This window comes from Salvelinus namaycush, chromosome 34 (genome assembly GCF_016432855.1).
Source record: "Salvelinus namaycush isolate Seneca chromosome 34, SaNama_1.0, whole genome shotgun sequence".
Lineage (NCBI taxonomy): Eukaryota > Metazoa > Chordata > Actinopteri > Salmoniformes > Salmonidae > Salvelinus > Salvelinus namaycush.
The window spans coordinates 26544733-26557107 of NC_052340.1; the positions used below are offsets into that span (position 1 = coordinate 26544733).

Consider the following 12375-nt stretch of genomic DNA (forward strand, 5'->3'; position numbering starts at 1 on the left):
CAATGCCAACCTTGGAACAAATGCTGATAGTGTGGTCTGGATCACAATGGAAAAGGAAGAGTCAGGTGTATGATACCAAAGTGTTTATATATATTTTTTTTTAAATAGCACTTAAATACCTACATTTCACAAAACATGCAGTATTAAAAATACAAAAGGCATAAAAAGAAACTGGGTGGATTGAATGCTGATTGGCATATCAGACCGTATACTTATTTTTACTGGTCTAATTATGTTGGTAAGTAGCTTCTAACAGCAATAAGGCAGGCACCTCAGGGGTTTGTGGTATATGGCAAAAGGCTGTATCTTGGCGCTGCATCAGAACAGCCCTTACGCTATATATTGGCTACATTTTCCCCACGCCTGCTTCTCTTCAGAAACTATCACATCTAGGTCCACTGGACTGACTCTCCAGCCATCCATTCAGGACAGGATTCATTTCCAAATTATGTGCGAGAAACCAGTCCTTATGTCATCCCTACTTCACACATCTATATCCGTTAGGCCCACATTTACATTAAGTTGCCAGGTTGGACAGCTGCTTTCAGTTTACTTTCCTGTTAGCTCCTTGGCTGGATCTTTCCCTTTGTCATGACAATCTAGTACAGAAGAAAATAAAAACAATAAGCGGGTGACTAGAGAGCAGTAACATGGTCTCTTCTGGCCCATATTTGCAATGGAGGAGTTGTAGTAGATCCAATGAAACCAGACCTGAGTAGTAGACTGAACTCTATGAAGGAACGGTGGATGAAAAGGACTGATACTCCCACCTGTTTTGTGCCTGTCAAGAAGAATAGTCTGGGCAGAAAGAAGGTGAACAGGTAAAAGACCAAGGAGAACCAACAGCTGTATATTACCATGGACTGCCATGCATTAGGTAAGCCTGTACACAATCCTAACCTTGAAGGAGGCACTTCTGTGAATGAAAGCCATTCTGGGTTTCCTGTTCTTGGGAGGGAGATCCTATGAAAATCACAATGAAATCAACAGATTAACAATAAATAGTGAGGGCAAACAAAGGAGCTATTCATGTTTAAACACAGGAAAATGTGCAGCTTGGCTCACTAAAATATAATTCCTCAGTAGCATCACCGTAAGAGATCCAAGCCCTAAATAGATAATTGTTTTATGACCTACAGTAACATATCACCAAATAAGTGATCTATTGTAGGAAGTGGATACTGTATGATTACTAAACATACAGTGAGAGAGTTTGAGTAATTTCACTGAAACTGGTAAGTTGTATGTGAAAAGGCTCTCCCCTTCCTATAAATTGTACCAGAGGGACTTCCTTACCCCAGCCGTTAGTGACGGTGTCGCGGTTGCAGATCTCGTTGGCCAGCCGCTCAAAATACTCGGGCAGGTCAGAATACTCATTGCCGTAGGAGATGACCTTGATGCCCTTGTCCAGCATGTTGTCCCGCAGCTTCTTGAACTCTCCAACGTCCTCGCGCCGCACCAGCATGAAGTGCTCCAGGTCCGACTTGTGTTTGACCGCCTCCAGGAACAGAGCCTGGAAAGTGGTGTCGTCCACCGTCCGCCCGCAGCCCAGGAACACAAACGACTTGGTCTCATACAGTTTCTGGATCTCCCTCTGTTGAACCAAGATAATTCAGTTTTCATTAAGACACTGACAGAATTTACTTTAACACAATGAGATGGGTCTTAAATTGGTTGAAAAATTATTCTTTTTAAACATTAGCAACTGCTAAGAGCTAAAACATTTCCAGGGTATCATTTAAAGGCTGCCTGTCTCAATGCTCACCATGACCTCAGTGTTCCTCAGTACATTCTGGTAGCCAGCAGGGTGCAGTACAATGCCACTGGGATTCGTGTAAACACCGTGAATGTGCAAAACGCTCAGACTTCTTTTCCCCTGAGCCCACTCCAGGACCTGCACATACACACATTTCACAGTCTATCGCACCAATACCTGTTCTCACTGGGTAGAGAGTAACAAAACTAATGTCAGACGGGATATTTGTTCTGATGGAGACAGAGCATAAATACCACACCTGAAGGGCATTATCACAGGTTTCTCATAAATACATAGACTCATGTCAATTATTTTAATGCTCCTACATAAATAACAATCAATGTTAGGTCCCTGCTAAGGAGAGAGTAGGAATAGTCTTTATAAGTTCTGCTTAAAGGAAAAATATATTTGTCATGTTAGTTCCCATTTCTGACATATTGATTAATCCATAAATATTGACAACGGTTGGAGGACGTTTGAAAATTTGACCTCAATATATACTAACGACATAATAGTAGAGTACTACTTCTGTCAGAGACAAAATACTGTACTTTCACAGGTCAATACGTTGACCATTTTCTCTGGCGTAAGGACACCATATTAGAAGGGCAACAATATTAGAAGACATGTTGGGCTTTGAATCAAATACCTTCCCTTGAATTTGCCTTTAATACGCCTTCAACATGTTTTATGTGTAAGAGCATTCCCTGTGTTGTGAGCATAAACATTGTAGTATAGTTAAACTGTCATGACCTCAGTCTTTCATAGACAACTTCCCCGAACAGGGGTCCCTAATCATTTGAGTCAATCTACTTGCACACTCATCTTCTGCACATCTATCACTCCAGTGTTTAATTGCTATTTTGCCACTATGGCCTAATCATTGCCTTACCTCATTTGCACACACTGTATATAGACTTTTTATATTGTATTATTGACTGTTTGTTTATTCCATGTGCAACTGTGTTGTTGTTTGTGTCACACTGCTTTGCTTTATCTTGGCCAGGTCGCAGTTGTAAATGAGAACTTGTTCTCAACTAGCCTACCTGGTTAAATAAAGGTGAAAAAAAACCCAGCTCTGATGCCATCTTAAGGTCAAAGGGGACCAAAACCTATGTTCCAGTGTCCACACCACATGCCCAATTCTATAGATATGACAAATGTAAAAAATTTCTTAACATTTAAATGGCAATTGTTTTATAATTTAAACGTTACGAAAAAATCATTAAATTAGGTGATGTAGATACAGTTGAAGTCGGAAGTTTACATACACTTAGGTTGGAGTCATTAAAACTAATTTTTCAACCCCTCCACAAATTTCTTGTTAGCAAACTATAGTTTTGGCAAGTCGGTTAGGACATCTACCTTGTGCATGACAAGTAAATTTTCCAACAATTGTTGACAGATTATTTCACTGTATCACAATTCCAGTGGGTCAGAAGTTTACATACACTAAGTTGACTGTGCCTTTAAAAAGATTGGAAAATTCCAGAAAATTATGTCATGGCTTTAGAAGCTTCTGATAGACTACTTGACATAATTTGAGCCAATTGGAGGTGTACCTGTGGATGTATTTCAAGGCCTACCTTCAAACTCAGTTCCTCTTTGCTTGACATCATGAGAAAAATCAAAAGAAATCAGCCAAAAATTGTAGACCTCCACAAGTCTGGTTCATCCTTGGGAGCAATTTCCAAACGCATGAAGGTACCACGTTCATCTGTACAAACAATAGTACGCAAGTATAAACACCATGGGACTACGCAGCTGTCATACCGCTCAGGAAGGAGACGCGTTCTGTCTCCTAGAGATGAGCGTACTTAGGTGCGAAAAGTGAAAATCAATCCCAGAACAACAACAAAAGACCTTGTGAAGATGCTGGAGGAAACCAGTACCAAAGTATCTATATCCACAGTAAAACGAGTACTATATCGACATAACCTGAAAGACCGCTCAGCAAGGAAGAAGCCACTGCTCCAAAACCGCCATAAAAAAGCCAGACTACGCTTTGCAACTGCACATGGACAAAGATCGTACTGTTTGGAGAAATGTCCTCTGGTCTGATGAAACAAAATTAGAACTGTTTGGCCATAATGACCATCGTTATGTTTGGAGGAAAAAGGGGGAGGCTTGCAAGCCGAAGAACGCAATCCCAACCGTGAAGCACGGGGGTGGCAGCATCATGTTGTGGAGGGGCTTTGCTGCAGGAGGGACTGGTGCACTTCACAAAATAGATGGCATCATGAGGAGGAAAATTGTGGATATATTGAAGCAACATCTCAAGACATCAGTCAGGAAGTTAAAGCTTGGTCGCAAATGGGTCTTTCAAATGGACAATAACACCAAGCATACTTCCAAAGTTGTGGCAAAATGGCTTAAGGACAACAAAGTCAAGGTATTGGAGTGGCCATCACAAAGCTCTGACCTCAATCCTATAGAACATTTGTGGGCAGAACTGAAAAAGTGTGTGCGAGCAAAGAGGCCTAGAAACCTGACTCAGTTACACCAGCTCTGTTAGGAGGAATGGGACAAAATTCATCCAACTTAGTGGGAAGCTTGAGGCAGGCTACCAAAAACATTTGACCCAAGTTAAATAATTTAAAGGCAATGCTACCAAATACTAATTGAGTGCATGTAAACTTCTGACCCACTGGGAATGTGATGAAAGAAATAAAAGCTGAAATAATTAATTCTCTCTATTATTCTGACATTTCACATTCTTAAAATAAAGTAGTGATCCTAACTGACTCAAAACAGGGAATTTTTACACAGATTAAATGTCAGGAATTGTGAAAAACTGAGTTTAAATGTATTTGGCTATGGTGTATGTAAACTTCCGACTTCAGCTGTATGTTTGAGCGTATGCTCGCTAGGGGACAATGCAGTTCCATTGGCAAATAATTTGAAAGATGCATATCTCCTCCTACTAACGTTACAGCAATGTTGTGTTAGGTATTTGTTAAATGTTTCATTTTTCCCCTTATGAGGATCGGAACCTGTTAGTTGTAGTTTTGTAATAGCTCCACTGTGATTTTAATTGTCCAAAAATGTAACTTTTTCAGTTAGGGATTTTCTTTAAATGATAACAATCCCAATTACATCATAGCGAAGTGGTGTGCTAGTGTAGCTTTAGAAACAGAGATCTGCACACATGACATACTGTAACAAAAATGTTCACGCAAATTCCCAATTGGCATCAATCCATGATGTGTTATTTCAATGAAAGTCAGTTATGCACACAATTTAGAATTTGGTCCTAAAGAGCACACAAGGCCATGACTACAGATATCTTTCCAAAGGGGAAAAGGGATATGTTGTTACCTTCTTCTCATCTGTGAGGTCCAGAGACTCCAGCTTCGATCCCTGGTGGGCTGCATAAATTTCCAGCAGGTTGTCAAAGTTGGTGGTGAGGACCAGCGCTCCACTCTCCATCAGCTGCAGTACGGAGCGGAGAAGGTGCTTCCCTGCATTCTCCATCTTACACTCCAGATCGTCAAACACCTCGTACAGGCAGTCCTTGAAGAAGGTGGACCGCACGTTGCCTGTTCTCTGCAATGATAGGGCAGGAACACAATGAATAGGGGTTAGTGGGTGTGTATTGCATTTCTGGGACCAGATTATACTGCTGGTACTTAACTACTAGGAGGGAGACATTTTATAAAAGCATTTTCAGTTTTTTAAAAGGTATAATAAAGCATTTATGACTGGTTGTGGTAGTCATGTAAATGAAAGGTGAAAATGTTTTTCGAGCATTAGATGTGGCATGTAAACAGTTGCTATACACGGTAAACATTATGGCTATGGAGCAAAGAGTTGGTGGGCAGGATGTTTGAGTAGCCATGAGATTATGGCTGTCTGTAATGGATAAATCTCATTACCGAGAGCTACGCAAAACGCTCACACTACCTGGCAATGGCTGTAGGAAAACATAGAAGTGCTGGCCTGCTATGAATAGCACTGTCGAGGTGAGTTTAGCACAGCCAGCTGCCTGGCCGACTGCTGGACTGTAGAGATTAGAGATCTAGTGGGCTAATTAACTAATAACAGGATCCCTTTCCACAGGAAGGAAGGTATCATCACCAAGGGCAAGCATCTAGCTATCCACCCACCCTGCTGCTGACTTCTGCACTGAACAAATTCTCCTTTGTTTCAGGATTTATGTAACGACCAAATAAGGTATAGTACCATGCTCCGATCCTGATTTTGAGATTGATATAGCCTAGGATTCAACCCTAAAGTTGAGTTGTTTTCAACCAATCTAGTCCTAAACAGAGAAAGTTGTAATATAATTGCCAAGAGTATTTTGCCTAGGTCATTCAACGACAGCATGAAAGGATGTAGGTCACAAACATTAAGTCTAACCTTCAGATTAGGCTCATTAACCGACATTATGTGCCAAAACACAATCCTAATCCAGTTATTTACATTGTTTGGATTGCCCTCGTTGCAGCACCAATACCATTGGGTTAAACTGCTGTGTCCCACTCGGTATTTGATCCCTTCTTGAGACGCGGGACACTCCTCCTTGCAGAAGCCTTGGTTCTCTTCAGCAGTTCAGTGAACAAGCACCCACTGGTTGAATCAATGTTGTTTTAATGAAATTGTGTTGAACCAATGTGGAATAGACGTTGAATTGACATCTGTGCCCGTTGGGCAACAATGTGACCAAAGACTAAAAAAGGCGAAGCGATGACAAATCTCTCCTTCTACACTCTACAAGAGTCCTCAAACTAAGAGAGTCCTCTTTTCAAAGTGTTTCTTTGTCTTTAAATTCAGCATATTAAATTCTACAAGAATCTACAGTTGAAGTCAGAAGTTTACATACACCTTAGCCAAATACATTTAAATTCAGTTTCACAATTCCTGACAATTAATCAGAGTAAAAATTCCTTGTTTTAGGTCAGTTAGGATCACCACTTTATTTTACGAATGTGAAATGTCAGAATAATAGTAGAGAGAATGATTTATTTCAGCTTTTATGTCTTTCATCACATTCCCAGTGGGTCAGAAGTTTATATGCACTCAATTAGTATTTGGTAGCATTGCCTTTAAATTGTTTAACTTGCGTCAAATGTTTTGGGTAGCCTTCCTCAAGCTTCCCACAATAAGTTGGATGAATTTTGGCCCATTCCTCCTAACAGAGCTGGTGTAACTGAGTCAGGTTTCTAGGCCTCCTTGCTCGCACACGCTTTTTCAGTTTGCGATCAAGCTTTAACTTCCTGACTGATGTCTTGAGATGTTGCTTCAATATATCCACATCATTTTCATTCCTCATGATGCTATCTATTTTGTGAAGTGCAGTCCCTCCTGCAGCAAAGCCCCTCCACAACATGATGCTGCCACCCCCGTGCTTCACGGTTGGGATTGCGTTCTTCGGCTTGCAAGCCTCCCCCTTTTTCCTCCAAACATAACACTGGTCATTATGGCCAAACAGTTCTAATTTTGTTTCATCAGACCAGAGGACATTTCTCCAAACAGTACTATCTTTGTCCCCATGTGCAGTTGCAAAGCGTAGTCTGGCTTTTTTATGGCGGTTTTGGAGCAGTGGCTTCTTCCTTGCTGAGCGGCCTTTCAGGTTATGTCGATACAGGACTCGTTTTACTGTGGATATAGATACTTTTGTACCTGTTTCCTCCAGGATCTTCACAAGGTCCTTTGCTGCTGTTCTGGGATTGATTTGCACTTTCGCACCAAAGTACATTCATCTCTAGGAGACAGAACATGTCTCCTTCCTGAGCGGTATGACAGCTGCGTGGTCCCATGGTGTTTATAGTTGCGTACTATTGTTTGTACAGATGAAAGTGGTACCTTCAGGTGTTTGGAAATTGCTCCCAAGGATGAACCACACTTGTGGAGGTCTACAATTTTTTTTCTGAGGTCTTGGCTGATTTCTTTTGATTTTCCCATGATGTCAAGCAAAGAGGCACTAAGTTTGAAGGTAGGCCTTGAAATACATCCACAGGTACACCTCCAAATGACTCAAATAATGTTAAATAGCCTATCAGAAGCTTCTAAAGACATTAAATAATTTTCTGGAATTTTCCAAGCTGTTTAAAGGCAATCAACTTAGTGTATGTAAACTTCTGACCCACTGGAATTGTGATACAGTGAATTATGTTCAGCTAAAGTTGCGTACCCCATACTGATAAAATGCTGAACATGTACAGACAGGCCTGTGGAGAACCATTGCTTGCTAAGTAAGAACAGAAAAATATTTGCCACAGGGTCCATGGCTGTGTAATCACCTGATAATCATGTCTCCTCTTGTGAGCTATTTAGTCTGGTGGGGCGCTCTGTTATTCTGAGGCTGAATGGAAACCTTGGCAGGGGCTGGTGTTCCCGGATTCACATTACTCCATGATTACAAAACATATTTTTTTACTAGGCAGCAGCACTCCCATTAAAACGTTAAAGCCCTCCCAAATCCATAGCCAACAGCAACGGGCCTGCATGATTGTGAACCGGAATAAAAACTATGGATAAACCCACAATGGGCTGTTTGTTCCCTTTGTGGCAACAGGCAGGCTGCTGAAACAGAGCATGTTTAAGCAATGTGAAAGATGCGATGAGACATGACTAACACTGAAGGCAGATGGTATTAAGACCTCATCAAGCAGTTATGGTTTGAGCCAACCTGGTATGACGGGGATATGGGCTGGTACGGAAATCCCTAAATGTTTTCCCCTTGAATTTCTCCATCATTTAGTCACGGTCCACTGGTTCGTTGACTTATTGAGAAATCAATGAGTGGTTGTTCACTGGGGGGGGATTTCTTCATCTAGCGAATAAAATAACAGGCCTTAAAAGTGCCAGAACTGGTTGAGCCAACTTGTCAGTGGCTTTGAAAACAACGCAATGAACGATGAAGTGTTGTTGTTGTAATCTATCAGTGCTGTACTTTGGTTAGGGCATCACCTTTTACAAAGAACACAGGTTGAAAAACCTGAATCAAATGTTTTCGAATTTAGATATTATGCTGTCATTCCCACTAGGATTACAAATCCCAATACAGGAAAGTTTACAATGAACGACACTGGTGTGCCTCAACCAGCTGGAGACAGTGTATTGGCAGTGTCCTGTCCACGTCTGGCTGTCTGTGTGTGCAAAGGAGTGGGGGAAGGGAAGCCTTACCGGAGAGAGCTTCTGGATGAGGTCATGAGCCACGTGGACTAGGTTCTTGTCGTCCTTCAGGCTCTTCTGAAAACGCCGACTCTCCTCTTCCTCTAGGAGGTCAAAGTCGTTGGCCGCGTCCAACAAGGCCTGGATCAAACCCTTCCAGGAGCGCAACGCAGGGACCTGAGGGGCCACAGCTGAACTCACCCCTGTACCAATAACTAGGACCAGCTCGGAGGCCCGCTTGGTCTTCAGGCTGGGCAGCAGTTTCCTTTGGGGCAGGCAGAGATTGAGTGATGGTTCCATTGATGGTTCCCAAATCCTTAGACAACATGAAGGTTAAACAAATCATGGCAAGTTTACTTGTTGCTGTTTGAACTCAAACCTAGGCTGAAAAGATAAAGAATGGGTTTAGGAACAGGAACTAAGAGAAAAAGCTCCTGACCAGTGACATACCAATAATGTTTTGGCACATAAACAGGAACTGAGTACTAAATGTAGGCTACTCATATCAATTTTTGTTACCTGGGTTTCTTGGTGTTGGAGTCAACATCCTGAGGGTCAGCAGGAGCAGGCCGCTTCTCGGTTTTCACAGTCACAACAGAGGCCATTCGGCTCCTGTAAGACAACCATGAGAAATAATATACATACAATACCATCAAAGCAATAACTTAAGTGAAATGCAATCTGGAGTAACCACAGTCATGATCTCAGTTTATTGTATCATACATAGAACAGCACCTTTACAGGGCAGTGTGCCACTGTCCCCATTACTACCAAAGGCAGGGCATCAGATTCACCTTACACTAACTAGCCTTACATAGTGGAACATCCATGGGGCTAACCTTACACACCAGAGAAGATTTAATCACCAAGTACTGAGATGCCGAACTACGGGCAATTCCACGATAACAGAATTAGATTTTTCACTTTAAAATGTATGCCAAACAAAAACTATTGATTTCAAAGTTTAACAAACCATACAACTCTATGTACAATAACTACCTTGAACAATTTACACAGTTAAAAAAAAACACTTACTGGAAAAACTGTGCAGATGCTAAATTTGGTAACAAAGCGGTAAAATCTCCCTCGGTTAAATTCTGTGTTACCAGACTTTGTATCTGCACAGTTATTCCTGTAAATGTGTTTTGTAAAAATTGTTAAAAGTAGTCCTCAAGTAGTGCAATGTTCTATGGTTTGTTAAACTTTGAAATCAGTTTTTTGTTTGGTGTGGCTTCATTTTGGGCTAATGGGTGGCACAGCGGTCTAAGGCACTGACTGTATCTCAGTGCTAGAGGCGTCACTACAGACCCTGGTTCGATTCCAGTCAGTGTATCACAACCGGTCGTGATTGGGAGTCCCATAGAACGGCGACCCAGCGTCATCCGAGTGAGGCCGTCGTTGTAATAATAATTTGTTCTTAACTGACTTGCCTAGTTATATAAAAAATACAATTTGAAAGTGAAAAATCTCGGCGTAATCTATTAGCTAAATTATCTTCATATTGTATTACTTCCAAAGTCTGGCTTGAGGCCAATTTATTGTATCTTTATTGCAATAATAGTAGTCTTGGTGCTCAATAAGAACGATACTTTCCTCCTGGAGACATAAAAACTTCACTCCAAGGAAAAACATTTTTTGGTGACGTGTTCATTCATGATGGCGAAATTTGAATCCCAAATTTCCGCATGACAACAATAAACTAAAGTCAGCTTAACTTTAGCTAACTGTACACAGTATACTTTGGCTATAACGTTACTGGCTAGCTGACTTTAGCTAGTTAAATTGGCTAGCTACTTACTAAGGACGGGAAGAACGCAGTCAGGAAGAATTGGCTGACGTTAGCTAACCAGTTGGCAAAAGCTCAATGTACTGTACAGACTAGCTAGAATGACGTTAAAGTTGGACTAAAACGGCGAAATATGACACACTGGCTAGTTAAATTCACACAAGTATTTACACTTACCCGGATAACTCCAAGTTGCTTTTTTGGTCAGAGGAAATATTCAACTTGCTAGCAGACGACCCGTTAACGTCAGCTGACTTGCAACTGCGAGTTGAAAATCCAGTACAGTCTACTACGGACATATCCTGCTTTAAAAGCAGGTATTTGAGATTGTTGTACTTGACATGGCGAAGTCTGAGTGCCTTTGTCTACTAGATGTTATTCTTAGCAAATCTATTTAGCTATCAAATTTTCTCAGTCGACTTCCCCTGTGTACACAACCTGTCGACTCATATGCAGCTGGAGGTCTGACTGTGTGTTGTGACAGAGTTGGACAAGGCAAGGGATGTGCTCAGCGCCCTACTGTAAATCCCACTGGCTCTCTACATTCTGGAAAGGGGTAAACAATGTTTTAACCCCGCCTCCCCACTTACGATCAGCCCATTGTGATATTAGCTAGATCAGGGATCGGCAACTTTGATGAGGGTGGGGGTCACACAAAGAGGGGCCGCAGTGGCTCGCCGGTTTGCGTACCTACATCCATACCCACACATTGAGGAGCCGGCTTTAGCCTTTTGGGGGACATAAGTGAAATGTTTTATAGTTCATTTCCTGCAATTCTACTCATTTCGCCACCGGGTGTGGGGAAATGTTACAGTTTTAAACCAAGTTTGCTGCAATTCTACCCATTTAGCCATGGGGTAGAGAGAATATTTATCGATTTTATAGCTACATTCATGCAAATCTACTCATTTTGCCATTGGGTGGAGAGAAAATGTTGAAGATTTACTGATAATTTCCTACAATTCTACACATTTTGCCATAGTGTATATCTGAGTGAGAATGTCTAACAAAATCAATGGGGCCCAGGTTGGTAATTAAACCATGATTACTACAAGTTTAGATAGCTGGCTAGACTAATTTACCAATCCTAAAAATGTTAACTGACGAGCTATTTGAGTGACTGTCAGTGATTGACATAAGAGACAAATTGCTGATGCAGCACAACCAAATTTCAAAATTGCCTTGTGTATTCTACTATTTTAACTCAACTAAAATATAAGTGATTTTTTTTGTTTTTGGAAATTCTTCCAAGGACAATTGTCAGTTGCCCATCCCTGAGTGAAATTCTCTGGATACAAAGTTCCAAAAAAGACTGACTGGAAGAAAACCTGATAGTTCAATTTGGCTTAGATGGCAAATGGGTGATAATGCAAGGTGAGGGGGTCTTCATATCTAATGCAGTTACGTAAGACACTGTTGAATGTGCTTGGACAAGGACTATCTATTTTAGAGCTAGACCAGTTGCCTAATTCCAGAAATTGAGACCTATCACTTTCACACTGTAACGATCTTCTTCGTCTGATGAAGAGTAGTCAGGATCGGACCAAAGTGCAGCGTGGTACGTGTTCATGATATTTATTTGAACTCAGAACACTAAGACAAAATAACAAAAATAGACCAACACGAAACAGTTCTGTCTGGTGCAGACAAAGACAGAAAACAACTACCCACAAAACCAACATGGAAAATGGCAACCTAAATAGGCTCCCCAATCAGA

The 12375-nt window shown here is 41.3% G+C and overlaps 1 protein-coding gene across 4 annotated transcripts; it reads right to left on the bottom strand.

Annotated features, from left to right (window-relative positions):
• Window positions 1-68: 68 nt before the first annotated feature.
• Window positions 69-11177, bottom strand: LOC120028949 (protein FAM118B-like). 4 transcript variants are annotated; one of them, XR_005473548.1, is made up of 9 exons: window positions 10836-11177; window positions 9392-9484; window positions 8885-9188; window positions 5075-5302; window positions 1766-1894; window positions 1297-1594; window positions 901-963; window positions 712-798; window positions 69-599 (listed from the first exon to the last, which is right to left on the bottom strand). XR_005473548.1 is itself a non-coding variant. In XM_038974227.1 (8 exons), exons 1-8 carry the CDS (start codon window positions 10955-10957, stop codon window positions 785-787), a joined length of 1200 nt encoding a protein of 399 aa, XP_038830155.1. In that variant the 5' UTR covers window positions 10958-11177; the 3' UTR covers window positions 69-784. The 4 variants fall into 4 exon arrangements, 3 of the variants coding, with proteins under 3 accessions (XP_038830155.1, XP_038830154.1, XP_038830156.1); XM_038974227.1 differs by having other exon boundaries at window positions 69-798; window positions 8885-9137; XM_038974226.1 differs by having other exon boundaries at window positions 69-798.
• Window positions 11178-12375: the final 1198 nt, after the last annotated feature.